Genomic DNA, 18,573 nt, shown 5'->3' on the forward strand with positions numbered 1-18,573 from the left:
AAATATTACACTCAAATCATAGTGCGATCAATTTTTGCAGGGTATTCAGCTAGTGTGTCAACATGCTGTTCATTGTGTTAGCTCCTTTCTATTGTTAGAGTTCTGTAGAATGAAATGCGCAGCTGTTGTTTTAAATTGTGGCCCTTGTTGCCTACGGTTTTGTCAGCTCGCTGTGACTGTTTCTGTTACCGACTGTTCCTGTACCGTGCCTCCTCCTAATAGAGAACCTCTTTGTTGTTGCAATTGTTGCTGTTGTTGGCTTTTGGGCATTGTCTTTGGAGCCATTGTCTCTGACACTTGGCTCTAAGCGACTGCTTCAGCGCTTAAAATGCCACGAATTTCCTATGTCTTCTTACTTGATTTTTGTTTCTTTTTTTTGCAGTAGCGTTTTTTTTTTTACCGCAAGATCCTTGTCAGCAATTTTACTCGCCGTTTTGTTAGGCGAACAAAACTTGATAGGGTAATTGGAGTAAGTGAATTATGTGAGTCAGTTGGTTAAACACATAATGCACAATATGCTTAAAAAATAATCTGATTTAAGAAAAAAAAATTTTTATGTTTGTATTAGTTTCATTTATAAAATTATCAAAATATGGATAATAAGGATAAAAAACATTAGCATATATTATTATCTGTAATAAATTCTTTGAGATAATTAATAATTACATATATTAAAAATGTTGAAATTGTAGATTTTTTTTTATATATATATTTATATATATATATATAGATTTTTTTTGCATTTTATTTTGATTTCATATTAAATGTTAAAATGATATTAATTAGTTGAAATTAGATGGATTAGCTTTATTAAACTAATAATTTAACTAATATTTAAACACACGCAATTAAAAAAAGTTTCTTAATGATGTTAATAAAGTTTGGCCACAACTAAAACGTATTTAAATTATTCAAAAATTTAGTTTTTACTTATTCAAATTTAAATAACACGAGTTAAAATTGAGCTCCATCAATAACAAATGAAATGTAAGCAATTATACTTATTTATAGTAAAAAAATTTTTTTTATGGCGAACTACAAATTTTATATGAAATATGAAAACCAAAAAAATTTTAATTGATTGCACAATAAAACGAAATAAAATTTAAGTTTAAATAAACATAACAAGAAATGCATAAAAATTTAATCGAACATGAATTTAAAATATGCAAATGAAATTGATGAATGAGATAAAATATGCAAATGAAATTGATGAATGAGATAAAAAGTGTGAAAACTATTTAGTAGAGTTCCATACAAATCGAATTTATTTGCACAACTAGACTTTAAGTTGAATTCGAATTGAAATCGTATATGTAGTAAATCAACACACGCATGTATTGATATACATATATATGTACGTGTCTGTGAGTGTATATGTTATATATGTATATATTTTTAAGGCTATAGACAACTGTCTGCGGTGGCCCACTTTGTGCTATTCGTGTATGCTCCCTCTTTTATTTATTGACTGTTAAACTTTTCATTAGCCATTTCGTTTAATTCGCACACAATATCAAAGATTCAAAGGCAAAGCCAAGACTGGCAGCAGCGCCAGCATCAGCAGAGGCAGAGGTAGAGGTAGAGACGCTAGAAAAGCAAAGGCCAACGGAAACCAAAAAGAAAAACAGCAACAACAACAACAAATAAAGCAATGGCGACAACGAATGGCACAGCACAGGCAACAACAACAGCAACAACAGCAACTAACGGCACTAAGTATAATGTATTTGTGTTGAAAGCAACCACAGCAGAAACTTTATTGCCTGCATGAGTGAGTGTGTCTGTGTGTGATTTCTTTGTGTGTGTGGGTATGTCTGCTGTATCACAGATACAATCAGAGCGCAATTGTCTGCGTTGATGAGCGAAGCAATGGAGCGCCCATCATGTATGCCATTTCAGCCTTCTACCAACAGCCACCTCAGCCCCTCCCATTCCCGCTCCCACTCCAGTGCACGCCCACAAAGCAGCCGCCCATTGACTGTGCGCTTTTTTTTATGACAAAGAGAGCATCACGTAATCACAATGATAAGAATCACGCATCCCAACACAGAGACTTACTGACAGCTACATTCCGAATGAAAAAAAAAACCAGAAATAATTTTTGTTCCGCAAAAAAAGAAGGAAAAGAATTATTTTCGTATAATGATTAAGTGAAAGTTTGCAGACAAACCACAAAATAAAAAAATAAAAATAAAAAGAGATGATTAAATACGCTTTTGCTGCCCATAGCTAAGCGATTAAGTGCTCTGAACTGAAACAAGGTCTATGGCAGCTGTTAAAATAAATGGGCAAATGATTAAAATGAAGCTTAAAAAAATATATATATATTTCATAGAATATTATTATGCTGATAAAAAAAGAATATTAAGCAAAATTAAGTACTGTTGTAGGTAAAATACATGTTTTCTTGGTTTCCAATATTACAAAATAATATATTAGGGTTTTTTTACATTTTTTATAAAGTATATATTTTAAGTAATTGATTTGATTAAGAAAATGTTATAATAATAACAAAAATACTACTCATCTATATTTTTAGTTTCTCTGTCTATACATATATTCAGAGTAAAATTAAAACTAAATAAAGCTATATTAAGATGCTGATTGATATGTAACTAACATTGCTCGTAAATAACTGGTACCCGTTTTATTCTTTACACTTCCTTACGCTGAGCAAGGATCTTTCGGTTTAGTTAAGCGCTTTGAGTTGATCACGAACATAGCTTAGGGTACAGTACCATTGATGTTCTCACACTGAGACTTTGCTATTTGCTAATTCTTCACATTCTCATACATGCGCACCCTTAATACATGTACGCTATCGATGTGTTTAACGAACAGAAGCATCGCATACATACCATAAGGAAGACTCTTTGTTTCATTTATCACAACTAAACTCTTTCTCAGAGTGTCCGCAAAAGACCCTCACTTGCAGACATAGAGAAACGGTCAAACGATTCATTTGTGAGAGCTTTACCACAATATTTTCTGAATATTTCGTTTATACATTAAAAAAAAATTATTTTCCTTTTATAATTATTTATATCTACATATTCTTATATATAATATCTATATTTTTTTAATAACTTACAAAACTTATTTTATTAAATTTACTACTAACTCTACTTTTTGTATAGATATAAATTATTTTACTTAAATTTTTATTTTATAATTATAGTTTACCAGAGTTTTACAGTTTAAAACTATTTTTGACAATTTTAACCAGCTAAGGACTTACAGCATCAAATCTTGCCCCTAGAAGTTCAAGTTGTCTTGCAGTGGCAAGCCGCTGTATCGTAAATTAGTATATGGAGAGATCTTTCAGAAAGATAATAAAGAGAAACGTTGAGCAGCTTTTTAGTTTAAAATGAAAAAGCTGCTAAAATAATGATAGCCGCTTATGCGACTTTCGAACGGGAGAAAAGTAAGTACAAAATTCACAACGAGTAAGTTTACCATTTTCATAAGAGCATGACGAACTACACACACACACACACAGTGACATAGTCACATCAGTTTTGACTGCCCTTGCCTTTAGGTTAAAGCGAAAACTTTTATTCAATGTGAAACTTTAACAAATAGCCAACAATATTTAGCGAAAAATATACACACAGAAGAACTAGCTCGGCCATGTAACTGAGTTGCTTTGCACACGTTTGTGTATGGGTATGTGTGTGTATTTGTGTTTGTGCTAAAAACATCTGCGATGTGACAGCATGATGCCATGCAGCTCAGGCAAAAGAGTCGGGCAGCTCTGACCCGCATAAGTATGCTACAAAAAGCATGCGGCTCACCTCCTACCCTCATGTCACGGTGTAACAGCCAGAAGTCCCAGACACGTATACACACACACACACACACACACACACTCACTACACTTACACAAATAGATTCTCTCCCTATGCAGTCGCAAAGTTGTGCACAATGCTTGAACAAACATTCGAGTAGTGTGACATATACATATTGCAGCACTTACCCCCCCTACTCACACATTGAGCGCTTAGTACTTCCCAGCATGTTCCACTTGGACCGGAAAAAAGAAACGCAACGTGAAACGATTTTCATGTGTAAATCAATATCGCAATAAAAAAAGCATACCATATGTATATGTATGTATATATTATATATGAAAGCTGAGCTGAGTTAAGACGTTTTGTGATGAGGCCTCAGCTAAAGCATTTTTGCCACAGCATTGCTGAAGTAGTCTTCAAAAACTTTAGAAGATAAAATTTTATGCTCTGTTTGTGCTTGTGAAGCAGGGAGTCTGTTGTTTATATTGTTATACTGTATTATCTTCTTCTGTGTATGTAGTATGTATGTTTATATACAATATAATAATATTTTTATTTGTATATACTCAATTTAGGATTAATCAATTTTTATGATGCGAATATTTATTGATTTATGTTATTGATGATATTTATAGACTTTTGATATAAAACTAAAATATATGCGCAATTTTTTATAAATAAAAAAAAAAAAAATATATATATATATATATATATATATATGTAAATATGTATGATTTGTTTTTGATTTGTATTTATTTATTTATTTTTTTTTTTTTTTTTTAGGGCTTTTGCTATTAAAATTATTTGTAAATAAAATATTGAATAATATTATCGTATCATATTTTCTAGTCTCAAATATAAAAATCGTATAATTTATTCAATATTATATTGATACAAAACTTAGCCTTAACTATATACATATATAATTTAAAAAATATGTATATGTAATAAACAAGTTGTTTCATTGTAATTTTATCCACAAATGTATACATGTAAATATATTTCTGCTCTATCAGAACTACAATCCGATTTACATATCTCAGTTATTTTTTTGTAGCGATTTGTGGTTTGTTGTTTTCTCAAATGAATAAAAAAATTGCAAATATACGCAAAATCAATGTAGTTCATTTTACAATGCGGTTGGCAGAAAAAACATGTAACAAGTGACATGTATATTGGTAGCAATAAAAAAATTAATATGCTTTACGTAACCGCATTGCGAATAAAATAAAAATTGCAGATGTTTAATCTATACCGCCCTCTCTCTTCTTGTATATCTCTGAAGTGGTACAAATATATTAAGTGATTTCGAATTAAATATATTTTAAATTATATTGTTTATATTTGCATGAAAGGAGTAAACCTTCACATTTTTTCATCAAAACATATTTTGATTGATCTAAAACGATTTCAAATATTCATAAAGCACTTTCTTAAAATATGATAAGAAATATAATTTATAAACTAAAGTGCACTCACCTAATTCCACCCACATTTAATATAATCCGATTTTCGCCATCCATGTTGCATGCAACAGTTGTGGTAGCAGCAGCCGCATGCCCAAAATTGTAAACACTTGGCCAAGCACTACTTAAGGAATTGAAGTCGCAAATCCCTTAAACATTTAGCGCGCTGATATGAAACACATTTTTGAATTAATGTTGATTTGTTATTCAAATTAATTATTCATATTTCTATTTTACTTTTAATTTTTTTTATTATTATATTTAATTCAAAAACACAAACGCGAAATGCTTTTTAATTAGAGTTAAGTCCCTTAAAGCCCGCGGGCTGCATCTGTTTCACGTTCTTTTGGTTTGCTTTGTATATCCTTTGACTGTAAAAAAAGAGAGAATAAATGCAAAATGCTGCATTAGTTGGAGCTCTTTTTATCTCCCTTTTTGTAAAGTGATGCGCAAACCCAAATTGGGGTTTGCCTAGAGTGACATGCGTGTGTGTGTGTGCTAGAGATACGAGTGCAATGCATAAAATATGTGGGTCAAGAGATCTTTCCATACTCTTGGAATGGACATTATCATTTATGTGCTTAAATTGTTAAGCTCAGCGTAAAATTGGACTATGTAAACGATAAAAAACAGTCAAAAAATGAATATGATATAAAATTAGGCTTTAGCTAATATTGTATAATAAACTGAATAAATCGATTTTTAAACTGTTCTAAAATACACAGAAAGGGTAGGTTCTATATAAATAATCTAATTGTGTTGTTAAGGTACTAAACTTGCATTGTACAGATTCAGCGCTTAAAATAAATATACAAAAAAAAAAAAAAAAAAAAAAAAAAATGCTTCTACTAAATATAAACCTTTATGCCTGCAAGGGTATTTAAGCTTCGGCATACTGAAATAAATGCTCTTCTCCTCATTCATATATTATATGAATATAATTTGAATAATGCACAAAGGGTTAGATTTTCTTCGATTTATCGCGATTTTCGATTTATCGGGCTACAAATTATCGACACTCGACATTCAAAATACTTTTTTATTTATATAAAAGGTATTTATGTATTTAAAGTAATACTTCTAATAAAGCATGCATGTTTGTAACAAACAACTAATAGTTTTTTTTTATTTTTTATTTTAATTTGTTAAAAGTTTAAATGGAAGTTAAAGATAATTACAAATAAAATGAATAAAAATAAAAACGTACGTACGTTAAAAAAATATTTAAATAATAATTTGAAAAATTAAAAAGTAAACCAAAGCCAAAAGAAGTAAATTTAAAGATAATTATAAAATAAGATGGATTCTTATAATACAAATGCAAATATTGCTAAGCATTGTTATATTTTACACATTCAATTTAGTATATAAGATGTCAATTTCAACACTCGTGCTCCGGAATTCATATTTAAATTCGATTTGCAAATTCAATCCATGTAGAGGTCTATCAAGGTCCTTGGGGCCCACAGCTTTAGCAACAACTGTCCCGAGCCGCGTGTGAGATGTCATAGATTCAATAAACGGCAAAGTAAAGTCACATAAACGGCTTCGGCTTCGGCATCGCCGTCGACTGCCACATCGACATTCCATTAATTTAATATATACAAGACGGCATTGTCAGTATCAAATGCCAAATAATGTGAGAGACACCACAGATATGTAAATATGACAGCTGCTTCGACAGCTACGTCCCATGTTCTTTGGCCTGAATTTAAAAGAAATTCCACAGTCAGCCCACATTAAACATGAGCGAATGTATATTGCTTGCGGAGAAGTTGGGGGTCGTTAGGGGCCGTCGGTGACTGTGTATGGAAGAGCGAGAGTGGGGGCGGCAAAAACTTTTGTTGTCTTAGATTGTGCTGATTGATAGTCTGTGAAACATGAGCAAAACTTGTGGTACAAATAAATGGCAGTCATCCATAGATGCAAAGCTAACAAATGGCTCTTTGAAGGACAAAAAGGAAAATACTTTGCACTTTCTATTGTCAAACTTTTAGATTTTCGCGTAATTTGAAATAATAAATAGTTGCGAAAGAAATAAATTATGTTCTTTGATTGTAATGATAAATTATATTCAAATTTATCTTTGAGAGCTTTTGTGTTTGGAAAAACGTGAAATATGTGTGTTGAGAAAGAGAGCAAGGATAATAATTAGATCGATAAAGAAAGAGAGAAATAGACAGACATTAAAAAGGAAAAAAGACAGAGCGAGACTGATATAGAGAGGGAAAAGAGAGAGAAATAGAGATGGAGATCAAAGCGAAAGATAGAGAGAGATAATAAGAGACAGAAGCACACAGAAAGAGAGAGTGAGAGAAATGGAAACATCGATAAGAGTAAATCGAGAAAGAGAGATTGAAGAGGCAGAGAGAGAAAGGGAGAGAACTTGAGAGATAATACAGGGAGCCAAGTTGGAGTAAATGAGAGGGGATAAAGATAATAGAGAGAAACAGAAACTGACCTAGAGAAAAAGTTGCGACTGCAATTTGTGGTTAAACCTGATAAATTGCAGCTCCCAGCTTCACTTTTGCCGCATGACAATAAAAATGCCTAAGCACAAGGGCAATCTGGATGAAAATTACAAAACCAAGAGAATTAATTTCAATGAAATTGCTTGAGTAAAAAAAAATGTAAAAGAAAGTACAAGAAAAATGCCTCGCTGGGGGAAAAAGCTTTCAACGGAGCACACACATACATACATATACATATATATAAAGATATAAGTATGTAAATAATCAGGAGGGTATATATATCACGTCGTTGAGGCATTTTATGGCCAACAGTCGAATGGGCATCGTTGCCACTCGCAGAGCATTTAACGATGAACATTTTTGGCTGGTAACTTTTATTCGCTTCATTTTTATTTTTTGTCAACCACTTTGCTTGGTATGCAAATTTTTTACTCGGCCGCACTTGTGCACATTCCGGTAATAACATTCAAGCCAAGTTGGGCAACCCACTGGCCATGTGCTCGATGTCAAAATAACAAAATGCTGGTTAAGTGCGATGCACAGCGAACAAAGTCTGGGGAAAAGGCCATTCAGCTACTGATGGTTAATCAACTCGCAAGGAGTGGAGCACTCACTGGCCATATATCTGACTAGACAGACTATCTGAATATATAAACGAGTGGCGTGGTACGGGTACAAGCACAAGTAATCGAATCTACACAGCACCAGCTGCAGCTGGACCAGAAGCTGGAGCTGAAGCTGAAGCTCTAGTGGCATCGTTTCAAGTGCGTCATCAATCTCTGCTGCGTAGGAAATTTTCATTCATTGACTTGAGAAGAGTCTGGGCAGACGACAGACGAACGACGAAGAGGCGAGTGCGGGTGGAATTGTGCTTGAGCGCTGAGTGCTTTCCATTGGCGCTTTGTCTTAGCCGCATTGTGCGCCGCCTGTCGCTGGCACTTTTGGCCTCAACATTCAGTCAATCAACGGCTCGTTGAGGCTTTCATGGATTGCCACTTCAAGGAGTGAATAATTTTCACTTGAACCTCCATTTAATACCAATCGTATTCACATGTGATCCTTGTGAATAACCAAGAGATCACTAAAGCCAAATACGTGATATTCAAATCAAAAACGAGAGTCAAGAGTTCTCAGAGAAATGCATGAAATATGCTACATCGACTGAAAAAAAAAAAAAAATAATTTTCTCCATAAGAGTAAGTAAATTTCGTATTATATTTGGAATGTATTAGTACAGGAACCCGAATTTTTCTAAGCTGACAATATGCCAAATTTTAAATCGATATTTATCGATAATAAGTATAAAAAAATAATAATGACTTTTTATTTTTAGAATTTATAATATATAGATATGTGCTCTCTTCACTCTATAAAATATCAGACATACTCTGTCATATCAAGGTATCTTTATAAATATATTAAAATATATCTTTGTATTCAGATAGCAAAAATTTTAAATATCTAATGCTCGTTTTCTCGATCATCGATAGCAAGAATAGTTTTACTATATTTAGATTCCCAAATTTCAAAAGTATTATGCGAAGTATTAGTATTACAGCTAAGTATATATATATTTCTGACTTGTATTACTATCAACTATATGCGAATTTTATTTAAATAAATCTTTAAATTTCTTGCACTCTACACATACCATAAATTCCCACTAGTTCAATTCATTTCTAGTTATTTTAATCAATTCTGCTTGTTATTTTCCCATGGAGAGAGCTAAAGTCTGTATATAAAGTTCCGTTGAAGCACTTTTTCGCCAGAGGCGATCCAAATCAACAAAATTGCTGCTTCTGACAGTAAATAAGTAACTGAGTGACTGTGCAACTGACTATCTTTTCAAAGAGTTACATACTTATATATACACACATCTTAATATTCATGTTGTGTGTGTTTGTGTGTATTCTCGCCCTCTGGCTGAAAATGAAAAAAAAAAGAACTTTTCGCAAAACAATGCAACGAATGCCAGATGCCTGCCTAAAAGTTTGGCATTACGCAAAAACTAAAAACCATTGTACAACAAGTTAAACAAGAAACTAAAAAGAAACAACAAATATCCAAAGCAACACAAACGAAACAAAATAATGGCAAAAGTGAAAAAGCGATAAGGGGGAAAGTGGAAAAGGGGAAAGTGCACTGGCAACTGATCAGACTGTATGGACATAAATATACAAGTTTGCATCTCGCTTTGTTTGACTACCAAATTACAGCCAAAATCAATGGCGACTCTTGGTTGTTGTTGTTGTGTGTCAGTTAGCCACAACTGCCGAGCAAGGTCAAAACGCCATTGCTCGCAGCAGAGACATGGCCATAACCAAAAAGCAAATCAGTTTATCAGTCGATATCAAAAGGGCAGACACATAAGAAATTAGTTTTTCCAACAGTTTTTATTAGCACTGAATGAATTACCAGACTTGTTAAGTAAGCCAAACTTATTTTGATTGTTGGTTTTATGTGCATCATGCACTGCTTTCATGTACTTGACTTGGCTAATTGACAAAGCCCAATTTAATCTTTGTTAAATAACATTTCATCCATCACAAATTGAGTTTGCTCTTAGTGCTTCACTTCCAACTTATATAACTTCGTTAGAGCTGCCTGCATTTTTGTGTTGAACAACATTTTCTTATTGGCTTTTTAATAGATTGATTGACTTTTCCATTTTGGCTGTCATAATTGGCATATTAGGAATAATCAATGTGATTTTGTGCTACGTTCATTATGGAATTTGCATGCTAAATTAAGTTGTTGATCTTTTAGCTCAAGATAATAGAAACAACAAATATTTTCTGTTTTTTGCATGTATTTAATTTTATATTTTTCATGGACTTACTTTTAATTGATTTTAAGAATCATTCAAGTGTCTAATAGCTCAAAGTTATTTCAAGTTGAGTTCAGTTTCAGAATCAGGCGCATTTTTGTGACAGACTGCCTTATTGATATATAATGTATTTACTATATATTTACACAATATGTTCAACTATCGTACAGAAAGAGGACCATACAGCCCTACCTATGTATGTCTTTAAAATGTATACACTCTCTATCATAATATTTTCATAAAAATTCAAACGAACTTTCATCAAGTTTATTTATATAAATACTTTCAAGACTCACAAAAAAAAAAAAAAAAAACAACAACAACAAAAAAGATAACCACAATAAGCTCTGTCAAAAGCGTCGCACGACAAACTTTTCTACGACCCTCAAATCTCAAGAGGCAAAACATTTTAGCCATGATAATGGCAGGAAATCCATAATTCATGTCTCTGTCCTCCTTTAAACGGAGACAGCACGAAAAAAGCGAAACAGCAAAGATATTGCCGTAGTCCATCACTGTGGCACTACGGCCGGCTACTAAGCAAATGCCCAGCCTAAGCAAAGGAATCAACAAATCTAATTATGAATACAATGCAAAAGATAGTTGCCCAACTGCTGCACTGGCAGATACCCTGGACAATAAGTCAAAAGTTTTAATATTTCGAATGAAAAGTTTAAAAAATATTTAAATTATTATTTTGGGTTGTCAAAACATTTTTATTTATTTTTATCAAATTAATTTTTATTAATTTTATTTTATTTATTTATTTATTTTTTTTTTTTTACCAATATAATATATAATTTTTTACAGATTTTATAATCGAGATCTGGTCACACACATCTGTACTAACCTCATATACCCCAAATTCCCATATTCATTGGACGTTGCCAAAATGTGATTATGTATATAGGTATTTATAAGTATTATAGAGGTTTTTGTTTTTCTTCCTCTTACTTTACTTTTTCTTTCTTTTGATTACTACTTGGCAGCTGTTGCAACTTTATGGCTCTGGGCGTCTCCCTCTGCGCTGGGCATAAAATTAGGAGTATCAGAAATCGAATTATGTTTTATGCGATTTATTGCGAAATTGTAATGCACTAGGCTGGGCATTCGCATAAATATGTCTTCAATATATGAATAATAGGCGATAAACTGATGAGTTATGTTTATGTGTGGCATACATAATAGAGCTTGAGCATATACAATTTGATTGAAGAACATCTTAATGCCATAAATCTTGTACGTAATATGTAATTCAGTCGGTGAATAAACGAGTCTAATTTGAGGAATATTTATAAAGAGCATTATTTATGTTTTTATTGCAGACAAGCTTATACCTTCAAACCAAATTTTTTGATTTGTGGAATATTTTTTAGGATATTGTTGATCCTCGTACATGATTTAAGTAGTGTATTCTAGTCGAGATATAGCCCGATTATAGAATAGCCCGACTACTGCAACGACCTGCTATTTGTATCATGCTAATGTTTCTTTATACAAGCATGGCAAACATGCACACACACACACACACACACGCACACACATGCATTCTGCTTGCAGCGCAATTTGCGTAGCGGGTGCATTGCCAATGGAATTTAATTATTGAATAGCTTGTCTTTAAAGTAGAATTTCTTTATCAACTTTTCAGAGCTGTGGTCAATATATTGAACTGTGTGTAGATTGACCACAGCTACACTGACTGTACTTCGGAGTGAGTATATTAAACTGTGATAGAGTAGACATCAATAATGCAAAATATTTAAAATATATATATATGGTAGATCTTAAGTCTCCTTGTATTGTGATATTTAGATAACGATTTACATGATCAACTCGTAAATGAGATGAGTTGCCAAAAAATAAATAAAATAAAATACACAAAATTAATAAACAAAATGCCTTTTTGAAAATTTTATGTTCTAGAATTCAGACTAGCTTGAATATTCAATAAACTCGCCTGTTTCTTTGCTGAAATTTATCCCCAAGTTCCCGATTCAGTCTATCCTCAATATATTCGGCCTACACTTATATGTTGTTCATTCCTGTGAAATCTCATCAAATTTTCTTGTTGATATCCTCATTTGTCTTTGCCATACAGCACAGCTCATACCAATATGCCAACATCAAATTTGCAGTACATCTCAGCCCTTAGTTAACTGCTTGTTAACTTTAACAGCCAGCCATAACTGCTTATGCTTAAAATGAAAACAAGTGAAGCGTTAGTTTTATGCCCACTGCTCAGAGTCTTTGCGAAAATTTAACGCTTTCATAAACTTGTTAAGCCTAATGTCGTTGGCATGTCTGTTATATTATCCACTATAAAATGTACATGAACATTATGTAAACAAAATTACAACAACAAATTTACCACAACGACAACAACAGCAATAAGATGAAGAACAAACAATATATTAGAAAATTGACGTTTAGCTCGAATGCTTAATCAGGTAAATATTTTGTTGCCACGCCTACGCCTCCTTTGCCCCCTCTTCCATGTGGCCTCGCATCGAAACTAAGCAAACATTTTGTGGCCAGAAAGGTGGTTTTCGACTAACGTAAAGCCTGGCCATGAAATTTTTGTGTGGTTTTGCTAACTTAAAAGCAAATATATTTGCTTTTAATTAAAATCCCCAGCGAGGTATACTAAACGACGTGGCGTTGCACAACTTCCAAACATGACATCGAATGCAACTGAAAATGGAACCGAAACTGCAACTATACAAATATTTCGATATGAAACTAAATTAGATAGTTTCCAATATGCACACAACATCTAGGGGCCATCCATAGGTGTTTGCATATACCATATTGATGCAATAAACATAAATAATCTATTAAGCGGAAATTGTTTGCAGCTGAAGGACAGCAAATACAATAGATAGGAGTGTTAGTCTAGATATGTGGGATACGGTAAGGTATATACACACACATATGTATATGCTTCAATGCATAATCAGAGCGGAATTCGCCCTCTTCAGCTTTTAATATTTTACTGCCATTTAGTCCATCGGCCCGATGCTGCTGAAGGGGCATATAAAACCCTTATAGTACAGTAAGGAGATACGGAGTGCATTGGACGAGGAATTGAACAATATCATAAATATTTCATAAAGTAACTATGGGATAAAACTATGGCACAAGTGAATATATTATATATCTTTCTTTCCTCTTTTAAAAATCCAGCAAATAATAATAAATAAATAATAATCAAATAATATTTATTTTATTCATTTAACTTATTTTTAATCAATTATTTCTTTATTAATTTTGTATTTATTTTCTATTAGTTTATGACTAGATAATTAATAAAATTAAATTAAATTAAATAATAATGCTTAAAGGCAAATACACAGTCATAAAAAACATGGAAAAAAATTATGATGTTAAGGCTTTCTACAAATATAAAATAAATAAAATAAAATACCTATTTAAAAAAAAAAATGCTTTATAACAGTAAAATAAATTTAAATGAAATTTTGTTTATGTATGTAAGACACAAGCCTCTCCAACAGAAAGCAAAACGCACATGAGAGAGCTGAACAAAAGTACAAAGCGCGCAGCTAAAATGACATTTTACTGGTCATATATTATGCAGAAAAATATATGTATATAATATTATATATATATAAATATATTCATACAATATATATATCTACCATTATATGTCACAAGTGCTTGTCGGCAATGCCTTTGCAGTGGAAAATGAAAAGAAAATAGTTTCTTAGACTGGCTTGGCCCGGCCTGGCAATGCCAAAAAGCAAATACCTACACTCACTTTATGTGCCCCTCCCCCGGCCCAGCCCAGCCCACTTTGCCGCCCATATAGTTCAAATAGCTTCTTTTTTTCTATTTTCACGACAAATGTTGAGAAAAGTTTTCCACTTTGGCTGGGGCAGAGACAAAGCGAAGAGGGGCGTGGCCGGGGCTGAGCTGGCAGTGAGTAAAGCAATTTTTGATTTATGTTGCATTTGACGAAGAAATAGCTGAATAAGTTATATAAGTAGTTGTGTGTGTGTTAAGTATGTGTGTGCAAGTGTGCCTGTGCATATGTATGCATGCAAATCCCCAAGTCTATTGCAGTTAAATGTGCTGTTCGACCCACCCACTCACAGTTCAAGCGCTTTTACAACTGTAAAATATGAATGTGACAGATAACTGTAGACATATATGCACATATATACGTATATCTGCAGTTGAAGGGACCACAGAGCTGTCAATGAATGGTTGGCAAAATGTCAGTTTGATATTGGTTTAAGCAGTCCATCATGCTGACAGCATTGGCCACAAATAATAGAAAGGAATCTTTGGAATTGTTTCAGCATGCAAAACTTAGATAGAATGGAGACATTTTAAACAGCTTTTCCAGTAAAAGATATCAATTCGTACACTGACAAATAATTCCCCTTTACATTCAAATTTCAATTGCTTGTCTTTTGTTTGCTATCGACTTCTTGCAAGCACTTACTCTATTCCTCTTTTGATAATAAGCTCGCATTTGAGATAACTTTCAACTACCGTCGAAATGCCTATCTTTAAAATTCCAAACTCAAACACCGGAGAAAAAGTTAATTTCGTTGCCAGCAGACTTTATCAACGCGTTAATATCGGAATCGTCAAAGTAATTATCAAGCAACATCGACAAACAATCAACCACAACATCAACACAATCGCAAGGAGAAAAAAGTTGTGGGAGCGTATGTGCTAGCGACATTTAGCTACCCTAAATTTATATATGTAAGTATATATAGTAAAATTTGTATGATAAAATAAATTTTTTTATTTTTTACCATACTAGTATAGTATAGTATAGTATTTATAGTATTTATTTCAGATTTATATTTTTTAATTTATGTATACTTTTCATTTTTTATATATACATATTTTTTATATTTTAGAGGTTCAGAATACTTTAGAAAAAACAAGTAAGACGGCTCTAGTCGAGACTGCTCGACTAGGAGATACCCTGAACCCTCCAAGCTGATATTCTAATCATTCTGCACTTCTTCTATGCACGCATACATACACATGCATCCAGACGCACGTATAACAACGCGCTCTGATGACGCTCTGATATTCCATTTTTGTTACATACAGCAATGTTGTAAAAAATTGTACAAATTGTTGAAATTTTATTATTATATTATATATTATAAATAAACTGTATTATTATATTATAAATTATATTATTAATTAATAATTATTATTCAATATTAAATTATATACTATATTAAAATTGTAGAAATTTTGTATTATTTATTTTTTTATTTCTAAAAATAATTAAAAATTGCTATTGTTAAATATTAGATAAAAAAATAGTGTTCTTACTATTTGATGTTTAATGATAAAGCAAAGAAGCAATCACTACAGTTGATAGCTGCTCATAACTAAATGACTAATTGATGAAAGCTTCGCCCAAAAGAGAATGGAGGAGTATAAAGAGCTGTAGTCAAGAGCTGCCCATATAAGGAACATATCAATTGATGGCCGTCGGCCATGTGGGGTATGCTGGCTGACGTCAATTGGGGCGCTGTATGAGCTGCATGAGCTGCATGAGTTGCAAGCTGCAAGCGACGCAGCTTGTTTAATTAAATTTGCAAAGTATTTTTCTTGCAGTTAATTCTGTCAACAGCAATACAGCAGTGGCGCCGATGCGGAGGGAGGGGCGAGGGCAAAGTGAATGAGCAGTGAGTGAAGATGAGGAACAGCTCGAGGCAGGTCTAGAGTAGCGATAGAGGCCGACGCTGAGGCAAGCCTAGCAAGGAGGATGCAAAGGAGTATGGGCAGGAGGCGGGCAAGATGAGTTGCATCAGCGACAAGCCAGGACATGGCCATCAGCGCAGTTTCCGCACGCTTGGTGCCACGTACTTGGAGCCGCGGGCGCCGGAAAGTAGGCTACACGGGAGTCAGTAGGTCACACAGCAGCAGCAGCAGCAGCAACAGCAGCGGCAGTAAATGTTGCCAATGGCTATATGCCTGGCAGGTAGCTCCAGGTGGCTTCAGCTGCAGTCAGCATAGCGGAAAAGTCCCGCATCCGCAGCGCTTGCTACACCCACGAGAATGCGAGCTCTAGTCAAGCCTGTTGCCCCAGGCAGTCTCTATTTCGACGTTGTTGTTGTTGCTATCATTTTTTTTTAATTCTTGAATTTTCTTGGAATTTCCATAATTTGGTTGGCGTTTACCTGCTTGGCTTTTTTTTTTTTTTTTTTTTGACTAAGAATTTTTAGCAACTACAAAATGTTTATCATAAATATTTTGTTTTATCTTTGAGCACAAAGTTTGCAGTAAAACTTTTTGAGGCAACTTTATTAATTATAATTAATTTACAAGGCTTCGCTTGCGTGAAACAAATTAAAAGAATTCCATGAAATAATTTTTTTGTTTTTAGATTTTTATTTAAAAGAAGAGAAAAGTTCGCCAACTGATTGATGGCAGCTCTTATGGAAATCTTTAGAGCTTACTTGCTCGTTGATTTCAACTTAAGCAATCCATCGTAATCTAATCTATAACATTTTAAGTTGACTTGGGTCAAACTAAAGTGCGGTCAAGTTAGGTTAAAGTGAGGTCAGGTTAAGTTAAAGCGAACGAAGTTGGCTCAAGTTCAAGTTTCCGTGAGGGCTAAAAGTTAAGCTCAGGTTAAGCAAAGTTGGGACAGCTAGTCGAAAGGTTCATAGAAGTTAACATGAATTGGCATGTGCGTAATTTGATCAAATTTGAATAAACAAAAGCTCCATGTAAAGCAAAGTTAGTAAAAGTTTATTAAATATGGTTTAACAATGGTTAAAAATATGCGAGGTAAAAGCTGTGAGAATGCTTAGGTAAAATAAACCCAGGCAACTTTGCCTTTAGTAAGAGTCTGAGAATTTTGCACGAATAGGATTAAAGAGTATATAGTAATGTTTGAATATATAAAGTTTGTTTTTTTAATAGAGGCAAATATGAGAATAGACAAAATTTGCATAGGCTTATATAAAAGTTTGGTATTTTAAATCAGTGAAAATATAAAAGAAGGCGTGGCAGCAAACCATATGGGCCATATATTCCTTATCAGTATGCCGAACTGAGTCGATATACATATATAGTCGCAGTTAATACACATAAAAGCTGCCGCTTTAAATAAGTATTATATTTTATTTTTATTAATTATTACTTATTATTGTTTTTTTTTTTTTTCTTTTTTTCAATAAATATAAAAATGTCGCAATATTTTTTGAGCAGTAATAATATTTTTCAAACTTTAAAACAAGCTAACCTTCCCTGCCAGGTACTCCTGGCAGGTACTCATGGCATTACGGCATTCTCACTTATTGTATGCTAAGTAGCTAACGGAATTTGAAGAGAAATTTCGAGAAAGATTTTGTATATGAGCTTCAGTTAGTTGATTTAAGTTTAATGGAATTGAGGAATATTCAATATATACAATATTAGGGATGAATATATGAATCTTTACTTTGGTCGAGCCATGGATTTGGCTTAACTTTCATAATACTAAGTTGACTTTTAAGGACACTAAGAAAAGCTACAATTGCAGTTAGGTGAGATTAGTATCTAGAAATGTAATTCATCTCCGTTAAACTAGACGATTCATTATAAATATTTTAATATAATGTTCAATAAAAAACCTTGCTCCCTCAACCAAGCCCATTCAATCTAGCCAGCTGCTTTAGATAGCTGAAAAGGTCATCCACATCTCCCACACCCAACAATCTTTGAAAATTGCCCGTCCATATGCTGGAAGTGTCAGCTGCATGTGCTTTATTAAAATTGTCGAGCAAATGATGTATGCAATGAGGTGATTATAATTCAACGATTGCCGACAGATTGTAGTTGAGTTGAGTTCAGTTCAGTTCTTTGCGAAATTATCAGATAAAATATTCATATTGCGCATACGCCTCGTTGCACCAAAGAGAACGAACAATGAATGGAACGCGTTTTGATTACCAATTCCAGCAAATGCTTAACTATGCGCTCTATTAGAAATTTCTGTTTTTCTTGACCTTTTTATGAAATTACACACC

General features: G+C 33.1%; 1 protein-coding gene across 3 annotated transcripts in view; it reads right to left on the reverse strand.

Moving 5' to 3' along the window:
- LOC6576986 (potassium voltage-gated channel protein Shaw) overlaps positions 1–18,573 on the reverse strand; it is a 57,416-nt gene that overhangs the window by 35,845 nt on the left and 2,998 nt on the right. For all 3 annotated transcript variants that reach the window (XM_032728701.2, XM_032728703.2, XM_002002926.4), the window contains exon 2: positions 5,274–5,631. In XM_032728701.2, the coding sequence (XP_032584592.1) occupies positions 5,274–5,317 (44 nt within the window). In that variant the 5' untranslated portion in view covers positions 5,318–5,631. The remainder of the gene's footprint in view (positions 1–5,273; positions 5,632–18,573) is intronic.

Source organism: Drosophila mojavensis, unplaced genomic scaffold (assembly GCF_018153725.1).
Source record: "Drosophila mojavensis isolate 15081-1352.22 unplaced genomic scaffold, ASM1815372v1 contig_36, whole genome shotgun sequence".
Lineage (NCBI taxonomy): Eukaryota > Metazoa > Arthropoda > Insecta > Diptera > Drosophilidae > Drosophila > Drosophila mojavensis.